The sequence below is a fragment of the Neolamprologus multifasciatus genome, chromosome 4 (genome assembly GCF_963576455.1).
Source record: "Neolamprologus multifasciatus chromosome 4, fNeoMul1.2, whole genome shotgun sequence".
Classification (NCBI taxonomy): Eukaryota; Metazoa; Chordata; class Actinopteri; order Cichliformes; family Cichlidae; genus Neolamprologus; species Neolamprologus multifasciatus.
In genome coordinates, this window is record NC_140442.1 from 31,701,342 (window position 1) to 31,719,877 (window position 18,536).

An 18,536-nucleotide genomic window follows, 5' to 3' on the forward strand; every position below is an offset into this window, starting at 1 on the left:
CTGCATTGTCTTGCAATTTTATAGCCATTATTTTTACTCCATCACAATGTTTCTCAATCTTCTATTTATTTGTACTTTGTATGAATCCTGACTTTACACATTCTTTCCAGCATAATGTTTCCTCTTTCAATCATTTTCCCACAGTTTAAGTGTGTGATACATTCTGAGTGGATTTGTTCTTGCATGTCATTGTTAGAAATTCCAGTGTTTAAAATTTATACTATATATGTTATACTACAGATTGTGATATTTTTGATTTTTGTTTAGTGAGAGGTTAATGCCTTGCATTAATATACAAGCTGTATGTATAAATGCAGTGGGTTTTGGAGGTTTTTTTTTTTTTTTGCCATTTTGCAATAATCATTTTAGTTTAGAGGTGTTTCATCCTGGGTTAGCTTCACTGCCTCTTCTGTAACAGCATCAAATGTGTTATAAGTTGTGTCCATGTAATTTTAATACTAAAGTCAGAAGGACAAAATAGTTAAACGTCTCTGCTCTTGTAGCAAACGTATGCAAAGTGTTGGGGGAACAAAATCCCTATTGAAATGCACTTTTTGGTTATGTGCAATATACACCAGACAGTAATATATACATATATATGTGTGTGTGTGTATATACAGATATACATATATATACGTATATATATGTATATATATATACATATGTATATATATATATACACATGTATATATATATATATATATATATATATATACATGTGTATATATATATATATATATATATATACACACATGTATATATATATATATATATATATATACATGTATATATATATACATGTATATATATACATACATGTGTATATATATATATATATATATATATATACATGTATATATATACACATGTATATATATACACATATATATATATATATATATATATATATATATACACACACACACACACACATATATATATATATATATATATATATGTGTGTGTGTGTGTGTGTGTGTGTGTGTGTGTTTACTATATATATATATATATATATATATAGTATGTATATATATATATATACATACATATATATATACACACACATATATATATATATATATATATATATATATATATATATATATATATATATATATATATATATATATATATATATATATATGTGTGTGTGTGTGTGTGTGTGTGTGTTTACTATATATATATATATATATATATATAGTAAAATAATGAATTTGGCTAATCTCACTTAAGTTTTAGCTAATTCAGTATTTGCTTTCTATTATTTGGCAGCTGAATTAGATTGTTGACTTAAATGTGTTTAAATAAAAAGTGGGCAGTGGTCTTCTTATGTTTACTGTTATAAAATATACCAATTCAAACATATTTTGCATTTTTCTTAAAAAAACAAAACAAAATTATAAACAAAGCATTACTGTAGCAAACATAATTGCTCATATCTTACACATTCAATGTGTGCACTTACATATTTAGCACCTTATGTACAATGTTCATCTTTAAACTGAGAACAAAACCTGCAAAACCTTTTTCTATGTAAAATGGTGAAATCTTTAAATACGCAGACATCGTGCGTAAAATAGTCTTGTTTGTAGGAGCATTTGAATAGTTGGTCGATGAAACCGTTTCATTACAGCTCAAACAAATAAGGAAAGAGGGGCTGGAGGTAATCAGATCCGTGCATAGGGGGTTGGGGAAACTGAAGCGGGTCGTTTCTCCTCTTCTAGATTGTGTGAACAGTCCTTCCTACCCAGAGCGCATTCCTCTGCTCTCCCTCCAAGCGCGCATAATGGTAGAGGGAAAGATGAACCCCTTGGCAAAATGGGCGCTGGTCCTTTTAGGGCTTCTCTCCATTATTCTGAACATCGTCCTCATCGGCATCCACTCCAGCAGGGCACCTAAATGTTCTCGTGAACGCATCCACCCGCTGCGAGGCAGACACGACGACCGCACCCTTGTGTTCGCTGACCTCACCCGGGAGGAGTATATGAAGGTCCAGCAGTATTTACTCAAACAAAAAGACCTGGCTATATCCACCAGCCAGATCACAAAGCCATCTGAAAACTTTCTCTTCTTAATAGAACTGTCGCTCCCAAAGAAAGCAGAGGTGCTGGCTTACCTGGACGAGAAAGGCTCCAAACCGGTGAGAGAGGCGACGGCAGTGGTTTTCCACGGCGCAAAAAACTATATCAAGGAATATGTAGTGGGACCTCTCGACAACCCGACATACCACAGAGATGTGACTAAAGAGAGGTATCAGGTGGATGTCCCCATTAATGCGCGTCCGGTCACCATTGGGGAGTACGTCTTGTTTTTTCGTTTTTTTGAAACCGAGATCTTCTCCAAGTTAGAGAAACTCCTTCGAGAAAGCTTTGGGGTAGACAAGAAAAAGACGCTGAACGCGTTCGAGCAGATGCCTCGCGGAGTTCGGTCCGGGGACAGAAAAACCTGGGTGTCTTTCTTCAGGGATATGAGTGGCATGTACATCCATCCGGTGGGCTTCGAAGTTCTGCTTAACCACGAAAGCCTAAACATGTCACAGTGGAGAATAGAGAAATTGCATTATAACAGCAAATATTTTGACTCTGTAGAAGAACTTCAACGCGCATATGATAATGGGTCAGTTAAGAAAATCGTTTATAAAGAGTCGCCTGACTATGGCTCTCTCAAGCCCCGGAGCAAGCCTCTGCAGGTCGGCCCGCAGCAGTTTTACTCAGAGGGGGCGCGATACAGCGTCAGCAACAACCATGTCCTGTACCTGGACTGGAGCTTCGCTTTCGGACTGAGCTCTCTCACCGGCATGAAGGTGTTTGATGTACGTTTCAAGGGTGAAAGGATCGCGTATGAACTGAGCGTACAGGAGGCTATGTCGGTGTACGGTTCAGTGACTCCAGGGATGATTATTACCAAGTTCCTAGATTCAAGTATCGGCATTGGGCGCTTTGCCCACGAGCTCGTCCGTGGAGTAGATTGTCCTTATCAGGCGACCTACGTGGACACATACCGCTACATTGATGTCCCACTCCCGGTCAGGTTTAGAAATTCTATCTGCATCTTTGAGCACAACATGGGTCAGCCCCTGCGCAGGCATTTCGCCGACTTTTTCCACAACAACTTTGGAGGAATGGCAAACAGCGCTTTAGTGTTCAGGACCATCACGGCTATCGGGAACTATGATTACATGTGGGATTTCATCTTTTACCAGAGCGGATCAGTGGAGGTCAAAGTTCATGCAACCGGCTACATCTCCTCTTCCTACCTGCTTCCCGGGAGTAAAAAACACGGACACCAGGTGGCTGAAAATGTCCTGGGCAACATTCACACGCACTTCGTTAATTTTAAAGTGGACCTGGATGTACTTGGTGAGTGACGTACACATTTAATTTATTTATTAAATGATTTATTTGTGATTTATTAATTTTTTCGACAAAACGATGTAAATGTAAAGCCTTGCAAAATTAAGCAAACAAGTCTGTTGTCAAAGGCCAAATTATTTGGATATATTCCGGCGATAAGTCCCACTTTTCCACTCGACACGGTCCTCTTTACTTTACTTTCTCTGCTAGTCGGAGTAAATGTTAGCCCTTTAAATATGAGAAATAATAGTACAAGCAGTGGCGGTCCTAGCCTGTCTGGCACCTTGGGCGAACACTCCCTCTGGCGCCCCCTCCCCCCCACACACAAAACATATTAAGGATTGTACATTAACATAAAACTGTTGTACACACACATATGAAGAGAGAGAGAGTATGCATTGTATACAAACAGCTACCAAACAGCCATCATGATACATCATACAATGAGAACAGGACAAATCAACAACTAATGACTAATTAATATTAAAATCTGTAACATATTGTATTGTTTGGAGTTTAGTCTGTTACTGTTGCTATTTTTACCATTTCTTCTTGGAGCAACTGTAACCCACTTAATTTCCTTAGTGATTAATAAAGTATTCTGATTCTGATTGGTTCAGGATGACCTGCCATTATCCAATCACACATCTGCTTACCTGCATCTTTTGCTCGTTTCTCCTCCTCTTCTTTTCTCTTTTTTCTAAACTGAGCACCTGATGGCTTTGAACTTTTCTTGTCCATCTTCCATTGGTTTTAATTTTGCACTCCAGTATGAACACAAATCCCCCAACTCGAGGATCACCACAACATAACCTAACAGACCTACACCTTAGTTCACAGATTTGCTTTGTCTAGGGTTTATTTCTGTGTTCACACAACCCAGGGTTCAAATCATGAATCCATAATGGACTTGGATTTACAACATTATAAATGAAATGTGCTCTATTTGGAAGCCCCTCCCCTTTCGACGGGTTGTGTGTGAGACTTTAAATCATCAAACTGTAAATTTTAAATTGTTATTGAGCCCTTTACCCCGAGTCCTAAAGTGCATATTTATTTTCTTACTCTTCTTATATTTATTGTTTGTTTACTTGCACTGCTGTAACTGGAGCCTCGTCGTCTCGTCTCTCTGATACTGGACTGTCTGTAGCGGAGATGACAATAAAGTTTACTTTGACTTCAGCAGCGAGCAGGCGCACCGAGGGCTCTCGTGCTCACTTTTCGCATATAGAATTTCAAAAAAACATCGGTGCAAATTAGAAGTCTGTATCATAATGTCTGGTGTTTTCGTGTTTGTTGTTTTTATTTTGTTTTATTTTGCGAGTTGGTTATTAGATGCTGCTCCAGCCGGTCAGAAAATCCCCCGCCGCCCCGCCCTCTCCTCCCTGTGCCGCAAGCAGCAGGCCACCTCGCAAACGGAGGCGCCCTTACTCCCAGCAAATGGGCGACAGAAAACCGATCGGTGCCTGTGACATTCCCAATATGCGCTGGCTGACGTCGGGGCAGCATGAGTACGAGCAATTGTTTTTTTTTTGCCGATGCCGGTGATGCCGCCCCCACCACGATGCCGCCCCAGGCAACCGCCCGTGTCGCCCGTATCTAAAACTGAGTACAAGTCCTTTTTAATAAAAGCTATATGCTCAAATAAATGATTCTATCAACAAGCAAAAAAAGAGTGGGGGTAATCTACCGGTTTATCTGATGTCACATTCCAGATGTGGAGGACGATTCCCCAAAATTACAAAAACAAAACAGCAACTTCGTGTTAGAATTTTCTGTATTTTAGAAAAACAAATAAACCAAATCAAATCATATATAGTGTAGTGTATAGTATTATAGACTTCAGTTTACAGCCTCATAATAAATATGTCACACTTGATAAAAGTAAATATAAATCACACACACACACACACACAGACACAAATCCTACTATACATTCCACAGTACTTACACATTGCCCACAGAGTCCACAGTGAAAACAAATCTCCTCTGGTGTTTCTTACTGCAACCAAAGGCAGTTTGTTTTTAGTGCTTATGTTCACCATTACAGCTGCTTATGGAGTCACGATGCTTTTATGCGCAATGGAAGTTTCTAGGCATCCTTACCTAAAGAAATCAGTTCCAGTCCTGTGTAATTCTTTTTAATCCCATCTATGTTTTCCTCAGCCACTCATCTCGCTGAGTGTCCTCAGTTTGTAAATAACATAAAGACCACCTTCCACACATTCACTGAAGCATAGAAATGCAGAAAAGAAAAAAACATTTTGCAACATTTCCTCTGCAGGTGTGAAGAATGTATTCCAGACCAAAGATATGGAGTATACGAATGTGTCACTGCCATGGATGCCCGATCACTACGCCATGATCCCTAAGCTGGTGGAGAAGCAGCTCAAAACAGAAAAGGTCTTCTTCATTTTTATTCAGTTGCATTTTTCATAACCTGCAGAGAATAGAAACAGCAGCGCACACGGGTCAGGAAATGTAGCAGCAGTGTGATGCAGCTGGCAACAAGGTGCTGGGTTAGAATCTCATTTCCTTTCCATGGTTTCCTCTGGGTTTCCAAAGCCTTCTTACATTAAACAGTCATCCTTATTGGCAGTTGGTGGAGTGTATTTGATTGGCTAAATATGGTTTTAGACTACAGCACTTAGAATTCAAAGACATTTTTTCAGAGTGCATGAAATGCTGATGCCTAGCTTCCTTACCAACAGTTCTCAAAGATGCATTGCCAGAAATAGTAGATATGGAGTATGAAAGCATGCTTGTAGACCGCACACTGAGAGAAACCTATGTTACAGTTTTATAGTACAAATGAAATACATTTCCACACTCTTAAAACTAGAAGATTTAATGTTTTGTTTTCTCATTTAAAGAGAAAAGAGAGGGAAAGACAACACCAGTAATGAAAGAAAATGTTATGGTGGACATGTAACCACAGTCAGGGCTCTGTGTGCAGGCGGATGGACAGGAGGATCCAAATACGAGACTCTGAGACTGAATTGAAACTGAGAACCTTAGCTTTATTGCTGGTGATAAACAAAAACACAGACTGAACAATGACACTGAGAACTGAACACACTGGCATAATTCTGCGGGTACGACGTGACACTGAGCTCAGGAAAACACAGGGCTAATATACACAGGGTGGTAATCAGGGAATGGGCAACAGGAGGGAGACACAGCTGGGAGAGATTGGACTAACGAGACAGGGGGAGCAAAGCTGCACACACTAACATAAGACAGACTTTCACAATAAAACAGGAAATAAGACACAAGGACGTAGACTAAGAAACAGACTTAACACGCGCAAAACTAAAAATAAACCAGAATAAGCTGGAACATAGAACATCATCATAATCATCATCATCATCACAAGCACTAAGAGAATAAGAAAACAATCAAACACTTGATTAGTAACTTGAAACGCAGATTCATCATAAAACCGAACAAAGCACCAGAGAAACATAAAGAAGAATCCATCATTCAAAAATAAACCAAAACATAACTCAAAATACTGGGTCAAACTGACCCAGAACCGTGACAACCACACTTAAATATCATTTGTGACAGCAGATCATCCTGCTACAGTTTCCCATCACCTGCACAGACTCTGTGTTATACTGCTATTAACAACACAAGCTCTTGTTCTGCTCGGTGAAGTTGAGCCAACCCCAGTGAGTCTCCACTGGAGAATCACTGGATGAATGATGGGACCACTGGAACAACCTGATTCCAGTCTTATGCACAAAATAAACAGGTGAAAAAAAGGTAGTTAGTAGTTGTTAGTGTAAAACGGGCAGGGTTAATCCAGAAAGGTAAAAGAACACAAAATGATACACAGGTGTGATTGAGACTCAGGTGGGAACATTTAGGGTTGGACAGACAGTTACAAAGACAGCAGACACTAATAATAATAATAATAATAATTATGAGCAGACTTGAACCTCTGAACATGTTCCTTAAACAATATATATGTTTATCCCTTTTCATTTTTTTAATGTTTATTACAAATTTGAAAATAGGCCTTTAGTCTTGTTAAGCTCTCTATGCCCCACGTCTGCCTCCACCATAGAGTCAACAATGTTTCAGCAAGATTCAAATCCAGAATCCAGAACCGTCTTCCATCCATGTGAGACGCATACAGAGCAAACTTGTCAGAATGTAGTGAATGTTTAACTTAAATAGAGAAGGTAAGCTCTGCATTAGATTGCACATATAGGGATAGAAATGGGCTGTGACTGCACTCTCATTTGAATGTACTATGGCAATGAGCATGTTTTCTCCATATTTTTCAACCCTTTAAGTTCTGCCAAGTGCATGAGCTAGGTGGCATCTTTCTTTGTGAAGAAGCTTTAGTCTTAACCAGCTTAAGCCTGTTGCCTTTAAGTCTTAGACTTTGGAACTGGATTCATTCATTTCCACTGACTTTGTTTGATACTGTAAGGTTGTGTCATTTAGTTCTCTAAAGGAACCGGTGTATCAGTAGGTATCAGCACAAGTGTCAGTAACCAGGCTAGAGCAGAGTGTTTCCTTTAGTCTCTTTTTATGGTTTTCTAGAAAACCATGTAATCAGGTCAATAAATAAAAGTGGCCATAAGCTTTAAGATCTTTGTACTGGATCAGTCAGAAGAAGCCAGACTTAACCACTAATCATGAAGCAGATTACCAGGAGTCACTTGTTTTCACTTAAAAATAGACTAATGACCGTGACACCTTTGCAGGAAGCTGCCTTGCGTTATGACACCAAGACACCACGCTACCTGCACATTGCCAGCAACAAGACCAACAGGTGGGGCCATCAGCGCTCATACAGGCTGCAGGTGTATAGCTTTGCTGGGGACCACCTTCCAGAGAGCGAGGCAGAGGAGAAGGCGATGTCCTGGGCCAGGTAGGACTGAATGATAGCATAATTAAAAAACAACAAATCAAAACACGCACATTAAATTTTACTCATTGTAAATGTCTACTTTATCTTAAAGAAATAAAGCTAGTGATACAGGTCATTTGAGTAATGGAACAGGTGGGCTTGGACAGGTGTGTAGTATTGATTTTATATATACCCAAGTTAATATGTCATGATCCAGTGCTTTGGCTTTTGAACTTGAGATTTTCTGTTTTGCACGTTTGAATCCAAGTCTGCGGTTTTTTTGTTTGCTCAATGTTAGCACTACATTCTCGCATCTATTGCATATTATTGCTACCCTGGGGTAAGTACATCTACTGCATGACATCATGTTTTGTAAGGATGCCATGTGTCTGTATCATCTCTCTTCTGTTAGACCCTCTTACCCAAAGAAACATCAGCCAAATCATGTTTAATACCATCTGTTTTATTGGCTGGGGCTGTGCGGGGCGCTTGCTGGCTCCTCTGGGGACTCTCCCTAATTACCTCATGTGTATTTTGAGCCATCGGTTTTTCATACTGTTTATTTTCCCGAGTATTAATCGCCACATGTGGATCATTGGAGTTTCTTATTTTGCTGTTTGGAATTTTCACCAGATAATTTTTTGTTACTTTGCCTGCAAGTCATATTTTGGGTCCAGATTTGCCACTAAACACGACATAATGTCACTTTGAACATGCAGCTAATATTGGGGTTTTCTAAGATGGAGTCCACGCATGTTTGCCTGCAGGTATAAGGTTGCTGTTACCAAGCATAAGGATGTAGAGCAGACCAGCAGCAGTCTGTACAGTCAGAACAACATCTGGACTCCAGCTGTTGACTTCAGCAAGTACATTGAAGACAATGAAAGCATAGAAGACGAGGTATGTCTGATAAACTAAACACCAACACAATATAACAGCACTCAATTAATTTACTTAATCGTGATTTGTCTGCAGGACCTTGTTGCCTGGGTGACCACCGGATTCCTCCACATCCCTCATGCCGAGGATATCCCCAACACCGTAACGGTGGGCAATGGGGGTGGGGTCCTGCTGAGGCCCCACAACTACTTTGATGAGGATCCATCCATCCACTCTGCGGATTCGGTGTACATTGAGCTAGGCAGCGAGGACAGCTGTGAACACAACAGGATGGCTTGCCTCACTCGTGACACCTGCAGCCCCAACCTGGAGCCATTCAGCTACCATGGCTTTGATGGAGTCATGAATTTTAATGACTGGAACTGATTTTTATTTAATTTATTTTTATTTTTATTTTAATTTTTTTTGCATTATGTTGTAGAGCTTCTGAGGCCTTACAAACTCCCACGTGCTTGGCCTTAAGTAATAATCACAAAGGCCATTAAAGTGTATAAGAAAGCTGTTTCTAAAGGTAAAGGCGCACCAGGCAGCATTTTATATAATATTCATAATTTTTCTCTAAAGACACATTTAGTCACTTTTTTTTACACATTTACCAGGAGTTAGACCTGACCACCCTGTTTATGTCATGTTTTTCAAATGTATTGAAGAGTTTTGCACAACCTTCATACATTGCAGTTTGCATTTGGTTACAGCTTGCATCATGCAAAACGGTGAAGAAACATAAGAGACTATCCTGTTAGGCTGTAATAGGCCTTTGCATGTACAGTAGATCACGTGTCCTATACAGTAAAACCAGTGTCTATACTCTATATCTAATTACGAGTATAATAACAAAGTTGACTCTAACATGATTAATCTCCCAATGCCAGATGTCTTATTCTAAGCTGGTCTACAAATTACAGCTTGCTGGCTAACTAGCTATTATTGCAATAAGGCAAATGTTAGTTATACAGTTTTGCTTTGTTACATGGTAACATGATTTACTAATGGTTAAATATGCTACCATTTGACATTATATGTCAGTATTACGAGTTACATTAGCTGGTCAAATAATTTTTCAAGCTAGACGACTAGTATTTACATACATGACTTTTCTACTGATAATGTTTGCAAGCAAGAGGAATGGAACTGTGAATATGTATGGTTATAAAATGTTACATTTATTTGCCTGCACAGTTTCTGATTTGTTTCACCTACTTTCAGTTATGATTTTATGAATCTGAATTAAAGGATTTGCTTTCATTGTTTGTTTTATTTTTACCGCTTGCATGTCTTTGATATAGTTACATTTATCACTGAATACTAAAAAATAATTATAATCAGTAGACCCAAAAACCCAAGTGCAGAAACCTTGGAGGTAGAGTAAAATCCAGGTATTCAAAAATCATTGCAGGCCGGATTCAGGGTAGTCAGTATAAACAACACAGTCAAGAGGTAAAGTTTATATAACACTCTGAAAGATCACACATGATAAACCCAAATAGGAACAAATAGGGTTATGACAACAGCCTAACTGTAAACTTATACGGTATCTTTAAAAAACATAATTTCCACAGCAGAAAATACTCACTGATTGTGACATTCAAAGGGAAATGTTTGGTGTTAATATTCAAGTAGTTTGTGGATGGAAATCTCTGGAAGAAAATGAATAGGACTTGGTTTCGACAAGGTGAGCTAGTATTTAATAAAAATAAATCAAACTGAATGTCCCAATGATGATTTTTATTTCCTCCTTTTATTCATATTCATATTTAAAGTTTTCTGATAACATTATATACTGAAAAAGAAATAAAATAAATTATTAAGAAAAACAACAAAAAACTGTTCGCATAAATAAATCAAAGTGGATTTGAATTTTTAGTAAAAAGTTTAACCTAAATATGAATATGAAAATTAAACCTAAACTTTTCATAACTCAGTTTCTTTAAAGAGTTGTGGTAAAGTATGACATCAAACCAAAACAAAGAAAAACGGGAATTTTGCAGTAATAAGTCAAAATGCTCCCAAATATGATTCTCTGGTTTTCTTCCTGATGATGGACTGCAACACAAGCTGTGATGTAAACACTGTAAACTGCACTGCCATGCCATGCTATGGCTCCAAGGTGGCACTACTAAACATTTGACTAAAGTTGGATTCAATCTGATGTTTTTCAACAAAAGCATTCAGAGGAATGTTTTTGTTTTTTTTTACTAAACTAAAATACTCTTTGTTTTGTTTTGTTTTATCTGTAACCATTCTTATCAACTCTATCGCACACTCATACACACGCACAAAGATATGACCATATCCTATTCCAATAGGGAGGAAATGGAAAGCACATGTGAAAGCCAGAGTAAGTCAGTCTACACTGCAGAATTTATGGGAACTGCTCTAAAGGTTCATGTGCAGGTCAGTGACTGTATGAGCAGCTGAACATATGTTTTTCTGCTCCAGATGCACAAGGAAATGTTTATGTTTAAATGCTCACTTTTTTGGCTCTCTTGGCTCTAGGACAGGAAAACAAGGCAGGAGGGAGAAAATAGGAGGGAATATGTTAAAAGGGGGACTTACTTAAGTAAGGCAGTGACAGGATGTGAAGATCCTGAGGGAGAGCAGAGTTCCCATAAAGAATCGAGCAAAACAAAACTATAACTATGTAAGAGTAAAGGCTCTTGACTCTGAGGACCTTCCCATCAAGCAGATAACAATCAGGTAACCAGTTAACTAAGCACTTTGTCTTTCACACAGTTAAAAGTGTGGGGGAGAAACCCAAAATTCATCCAATGAAAATGTTAAAACTTAAAATGATTTATTCTGTCTTTGACTTTGGCACCAATGCACAAATAATTGAATAGAATTCAATAATATCTTGAAAACTGGGCGGAAACAGCTTCCTTATAAACTAGGTTCAGGGAGGGGCAACTTGTTCCAGGAAACAACACGAGCTAGGAGCTATGTAACTATGTTTTTATTTATTTTATTTATTAACCTTTATTTAACCAGGAAGATCCCATTGAGATTAAAAACCTCTTTTTCAAGGGAGACCTGGCCAAGATAGGCAGCAGCAAGTGTCTCACAGTTACAGAAATTACTCAAACACAGGCAGCAACAACACACATGGAACAATAAGTAAAAGAATACAAATAAAATAAAATAAAATTCAATAAAATTCAAATAAAAATAAAAAAGTCAGTTAAAATGACAATCAATCTAATTGAAACAGTTGCATGTTATGGACTTGGCCTCAAGGATTCGTAGTTTAGATTTAAAAGCACTTAATGAAATGAATTCAGTCATTTTCCATTCCTTCTGCAGTTTGTTCCAAGCCGAGGGTGCAAAATGGACAAAAGCTCTTTTACCAAGTTCAGTTCGGGCAAATGGAACAGAAAGCAACAAGTAGCCATGCGGACGAAGAGAATACCGACCAGCATGTTTCATTACAAGCAGGGAACATATATAAGAAGGCAGCAACCCAAGTATTGCCTTATATATAAAACTGTATAAATGAGAGTTCCTCCGACTTACCAAAGCAGGCCGTCCTACCTGAGAGTATAACTCACAGTGGTGAGTCTGAAATGTACGGTTAGTGATGAACCTCAGAGAAGCATGATACACAGAATCAACCATTCGAAGACATTGAGCAGAAGCATTCATATATAGAATATCTCCATAATCCAGCACAGGCAAGAATGTTGCAGCAACGAGCCGCTTCTTTGTATTAAAAGAGAAACACAACTTATTTTGAAAATAAAATCTCAGTTTTAACTTCAGGTTTTTCACAAGATTCTCTACATGTGGTTTGAAGGTAAGCGAGTCATCAATTAAGATTCCCAGATATTTATAGGTGTGAACCAACTCTATTTTATTACCTTCAAGAGTGGTTACTGATGGGATTGTTTGGGCTCGTCTCCTTGATTTAGAAAACAACATGAGCTTTGTTTTGTCTGCGTTGAGAACAAGTTTAAGCTGAAGTAATGAGTGCTGGACAGCAGAAACGGCTTTCTGCAAGGAGTCAATGGCTTGGACAAGAATTGAACCACAGCTGTAAATAACTGCATCATCAGCATAGAAGTGCAAGTTTGCATCTGGCACATGTAGACTAAGATTGTTTACGTAAATGATAAATAGAAGGGGACCTAATACAGAACCCTGTGGCACTCCGTTGTGCACTGTAACAAAGTCAGAACATAGACCGTCAGATTTAATGCACTGAGTCCTGGTACTGAGGTAGTTTGAGAACCATGCCACTGCTCTCTCAGAGAGTCCTGACTGGAAGAGTCTAAGTTTTAAAATGCAATGATCAACAGTGTCAAATGCTTTTGACAAATCAATAAAAAGGGATGCACAGTGTTGTTTTTTATCAAGTGCAATAGTAATATCATTTACCACTCTAATTGCAGCTGTGATAGTACTGTGATTCTTCCTAAAGCCTGATTGATATTCAGATAAAATGGCATTGGTGTGTAAAAACTCCTTTAACTGCTCACACACAAGAGCTTCAAGAACTTTGGCCAGCACAGATAGATTAGATATTGGTCTGTAATTAGTTAACACTGCTGGGTCGCCCCCTTTTAATAGAGGAACAACAAAAGCTGATTTCCATACTGAGGGAATTTTATTCGTATCCAGTGTGAGGTTGAAAAGTGTTGTGAGAGGCTCTGCCACAAAATCAGCTGCCAGTTTCAAGAAGTAAGGATCTAGTAAGTCTGGCCCTGGAGATTTTCTAGGATCTAACAGTTTAAGAGCTTTACAGACCTCCTCCACAGAGAAAGGAACAAAGTTAAATGGCTGACCAGTGTACACCGGAAGGTTTGTGCCAGATTTTACAGAGACTGGGTTTAGAGAGTCAAACAAAGAGCCAGAAGATATAAAGTGCTTGTTAAAGCAATTCATAATCTCCTTCCTATCATAAACAGGAACAGAATCCTTAAAAACATAGGTGGGTAGAGCATGGGAGCTTTTACTCACTGAAAGAGACTTTTTCCAGAACTTCTGTGGATTATTTAGGTTCTCAGTGGTGACAGACAGATAATATTCTGTTTTAGCTTTCTTAATAGAGGAAGTACATCTGTTTCTTAGTTGTCTGAAAAGAAGCCAATCACTGGGGTAGCCTGTTTTCCTCACTTTGGCCCAAGCCAGGTTACGCTCATGAATGATATCTGCCAGCTCTTGGGAGAACCAGGGGTTTTCACGACCTTTTATCCTATATCTTCTTAATGGAGCATGTTTATTCACAATTTGCATAAACCCATCCCTAAAGAATGCCCACGCTAATTCTACATCAGGGATCAATCCTATTTTCTTCCAGTCATAGTTTGACAAATCATGAATGCTTTGTTAGGAACAAAAGGATGCCACACTGTTTGATGGAAATAAAAATGATCAGTTTACCAAGGGGTAAAAAAAGACTATTGGAAAGCGTGCTTTTTCTTTTCGTGCTCTGTTTCTGTGGAACAACCTCCCTCAAGATATTCGGCAGGCTCTGTGGAGGTTTTTAAAACTAAGTTGAAGACACATTTGTTCACCCTATCCTACATGTCTTAATTCTATGGCTTTTAGTTTGTAAATTTTTATTGTTTTTAACTTGTATTGTGTCTCTTACCTGTATTGCTATGTATCACTTTTATTTTATTTATCTCTTTAGTTGTACAGCACTTTGTTTGAAAGCGCTTTATAAATAGAGTTATTATTATTATTATTATTATTATTATTATTATTATTATTATTATTATTATTATTATTATTATTATTATTATTATTTTTATTAAATTCAGACACCCTGATACTCAAATTGAAAACAATAGACGCAGGATGGTCCATTTTTCTGAAAGTTCTTTGCAGCAACTGAAAATGGTACCCAGTAGTTTGTATGGCGCTGTGTGCCATTGTTGTCTAACAACACTGAGACACGTTCCTATGAAGATAACAGATTGCTTTTAAAAAGAAAAGAAAATTGAATTGGAATCAGAATAGTTATCATCATGCTGAAAGCACAACAAAATTATATGCTGTCCCATTTATGTTGGAGTAAAGTTTATCCATTAGATTTTTCCTGTAGGTAGCACAGATCACATGCTGGTGGAATTTGGGAAACACTATTACAGTCCACATCATTGAAGTCCCCCGCTATTATGAGTGTTGCTTCTGAATATTTATTCAGCTGGGAACTTAGGGCACTATGTAGAAGGCTAAGGGCAGTGTTAACTTTAGCATCTAGACCCACATAGCAAAATTGGTATCTGGCCCACACAGTGTGCTTACACATGGCCCACATACTGCAAAGAATGACTGCCCTTTGGTGGCCCAGATCTGGTTTGCCAGAGGTGGCCCACACATGGGCCAGCACAAGGCCAGTTGCAGATACACTGCTGACCCTGTGCTGGCCCAGAACAGTTCCAGCTCTGGCCCCAGATGTCAGCCTAATGTGTACCTTAATCAAGCCATGTAATAACAACATGTGCCAGAACATAATAGTGCAAAAGTAACATGACGAAACTCTGGTCAGACAGTGAATGGACTGATTCTTATAGCGTTTTTCTACTCTCCCAGATTATTCACAGTACTCTATAGAACATGCCACATTCACCCACTTTCTCTGAACTAATTGATTTCTAGCTACATTCATACTCTTGATATACAGGCTCGAGGAGCCAGGGATCAAACCACTAACCTGCTGACCAGGAAGTAACCTGCTCTACCCGCTGAGCTACAGACACCCAGTGGTAAATGTGAGTAAACCCTCACTAGGTTTTGGATAAAGTGTACACTCACAAACCTGTCAAACCTGCATTTGAAACATTGGCTACCATAGCAGTATAGTATTACAACATGGCATTTAGGTCTTCTAACTAAAATAGGAAAATACCAACATAAACAGTGGCATCTGGCTGACATACATGACACCAGTCAGTCAGAAGTGCCAGCTTGATGCCAGATCTGGGCCAGACCTGTTTTCTATGAGCCAGGGCCACATAAACCAAACCACAATTAAGCCAGATGTGGCATGCCATCACATAGACAGTGCCATCTATGCCAGGCCTGGCCCATATCTGGATGACATACCACTTACAATGCCAGAAGCCAGCCAGCAGTGCCGGCTTGACACCAGATCCGGGCCAGACCTGCTTGCTATGTGGGGAGCTATGAACATGCCCTTGAATAGCTAGAATAGCTATCTCACAGTGCGGGACAAAGGGTCTGCACTTGACTGTCTTCCACCTGTAGTTTTAGCTCATCCATTTTGTTCACAAGAGACTTATTTATTTTAGTAGGTGCTGGAGCCTGGAGGAGGCGGATTGGTCCAAGGCAGAGAAAGTGCTGGGCAGGCCAGAGCTGAGCAGAGTGGACAGCTCCAATTAAATGTACAGTCAAAAAAGAAAAAGAAAAAGTACAAAAGAGAAAACACGTTCATCTGGTGTGTGTGCTGAGGTGATGTGGCAGAAAGGGTGGCCAAAGTACTACAGTGGACCAACCTGCAGACCCTTCAGCCAGCGCAGCGGTTGGCTCAGATGATGGTCGACATGGTGACCATGCAGGAGCAGCAGGTGGTGGTGCACTGCCTCTGCCTCGGCCCTCTGCTTCACTTCATCAGGCCATTTAAACGTGGTCGCTTTGTATTAGCTCTTGTTTATAAGATTGGGGAAACCTGCAGTCAGCTGAGACTGAAGAAGTCACTTGGATGAGTGACGAAATGTTTCTCCCACAAAACGCTACGTCCAGATGAACAGAATCAACTTTTTGGAGATTTCCTGGATGATTGAGAATGCATCAAGACATTAGCTCTTGTGGATAAGGTAACGTGATATCTGCGATAAAGCAGGCACTGTTTCGGGTCATCTCCTGAGTCAGCATCCGAAAATAGATACTGACTGACCAGGACACATCATGTCTCGCACACTAAAAGAGCTGTATGAATTACTGGGTGGGAGGATAAACACAATTGGGATCGCGGGTTATACCCTCTGTTGTTTGAAGTGCAGAACGTGCACCAGGCCTCCACGAGGGGGAAGGTCCCAGTCCGGTTAAAATAAAGATTCAGTACGTCCTGGACCTTAGAGCAAAGCTGCACATTTTGGGGAGGTTATTGCAAGAGAATTTGCTCGAGGACCAATAACATCAGCAGCGCCTGTACAGTAGAGGGGCTACACTCAGGCAATTTACGTTGGGAGATAGAGTGCTTGTGTTTCTCCCTTCTTCTAGTTCGAATTTACTCAACAAGTGGCAAGTGGGGGACATTGACTATGAAGTGATCAGGTCAGACAGGGTAGGAGTCGCACAATTATATCATCTCAACCTCCTTAAAGCATGGAAAGAGCCTAAAACCACATCTCTGGTGAGCCTGGTGAAGGAAATAGATGAGTTGGGGCTGGAGGTGTCAAATTCCACCATTCCTTCCTCCCTCCATTGTATTGACCATCTCACACAGGTCCAGAGAGCGGATGTTGCCACGTTGTAACAGGATTTTGTTCAGACAAAATTGGCCGAAATGAGTTTAGAAGTATAGTGAGAGACTGGCCTGGCTGAAGGGATCTCGGCACATAACAATGCTCGCAGAGACACCTGTCCACAGGACGAGCTCTCCAGGAGAAGCAAGATTGGAACCACTAGATGATCAGTGTCATGCATCCAGTGGAGCAGCACCCTGATATTGGCTGACCAATAATAGAACAGAAGGTTAGGCAGAGCCAGTCCACCTTGTGGGCGTGGCCTTTGCAGGATGCTCTTTCTTATACGTGGGTTCTTCTTGTTCCAAATAAATGATGATATTAGCTTGTCTAGAGAGCTGAAGAAATGTTTGGTCAGATATATAGGGAGATTTTGGAATAGATAAAGGACCCTTGGCAGCAGGTTCATTTTAATTATATTGATCCTCCCGCAGAGAGAGAGGGATAACAAGTTCCAGCAGTGGATGTCCCTTTTCAGACCCTCCAACATTGGCAGGTAGTTACTTTATAAAGATCTTTGTAACAGTTGGAGATCCAGATTCTGAGGTATTTAAACTTTTTATTGTTTATTTTGAATGGTATTAGATTAGATGGGATATTTTTTGCAGATCCATTGATTGGGATGAATTCATTTTTCTGAGGATTTATTTTGTAGCCAGACATTGAACCAAATCTTTGCAGAGTGCTTAGTAGTTTTGAGGCGTTTGGGATTGGGTCAGTTATGAAAAGCAATAGATCGTCTGCGTAAAGTGAAACTTTGTATTCTTGGCCTCCTCTGATGACTCCTGTGATACTGGTATCTTGTCGTATGGCTGATGCTAAGGGCTCTATAGCAATGACAAACAATAGTGGAGATAGGGGCAGCCCTGTCTAGTGCCCCTATGGAGTTTAAAATAAGAAGAGATCGTATTATTAGTACGCACAGCTGCCATTGGTGCATTGTAGAGAGTTTTAACCCATGATATGTGTTAAAGCCAAAGCCAAGTA

General features: G+C 39.4%; 1 protein-coding gene across 1 annotated transcript; it reads left to right on the forward strand.

Moving 5' to 3' along the window:
• Nucleotides 1-1,707: 1,707 nt before the first annotated feature.
• aoc2 (amine oxidase copper containing 2) lies at nt 1,708-10,365 on the forward strand. The gene is made up of 5 exons (XM_085157762.1): nt 1,708-3,359; nt 5,638-5,756; nt 8,075-8,241; nt 8,988-9,120; nt 9,196-10,365. The coding sequence occupies exons 1-5, from the start codon at nt 1,787-1,789 to the stop codon at nt 9,484-9,486; spliced, it is 2,283 nt and encodes a 760-aa protein (XP_085013888.1). The 5' UTR covers nt 1,708-1,786; the 3' UTR covers nt 9,487-10,365.
• The last annotated feature ends 8,171 nt before the right edge of the window (nt 10,366-18,536 follow it).

What these genes read in the sequence shown, in the direction of transcription:
- aoc2 (XM_085157762.1), top strand. Translation starts at nt 1,787, where the DNA reads ATGGTAGAGGGAAAGATGAACCCCTTGGCAAAATGGGCGCTGGTCCTT. An exon ending in AGCAGCTCAAAACAGAAAAG is followed by an intron (nt 5,757 to 8,074) that starts GTCTTCTTCATT and finishes ACACCTTTGCAG; the next exon opens with GAAGCTGCCTTGCGTTATGA. An exon ending in AAGGCGATGTCCTGGGCCAG is followed by an intron (nt 8,242 to 8,987) that starts GTAGGACTGAAT and finishes GTTTGCCTGCAG; the next exon opens with GTATAAGGTTGCTGTTACCA.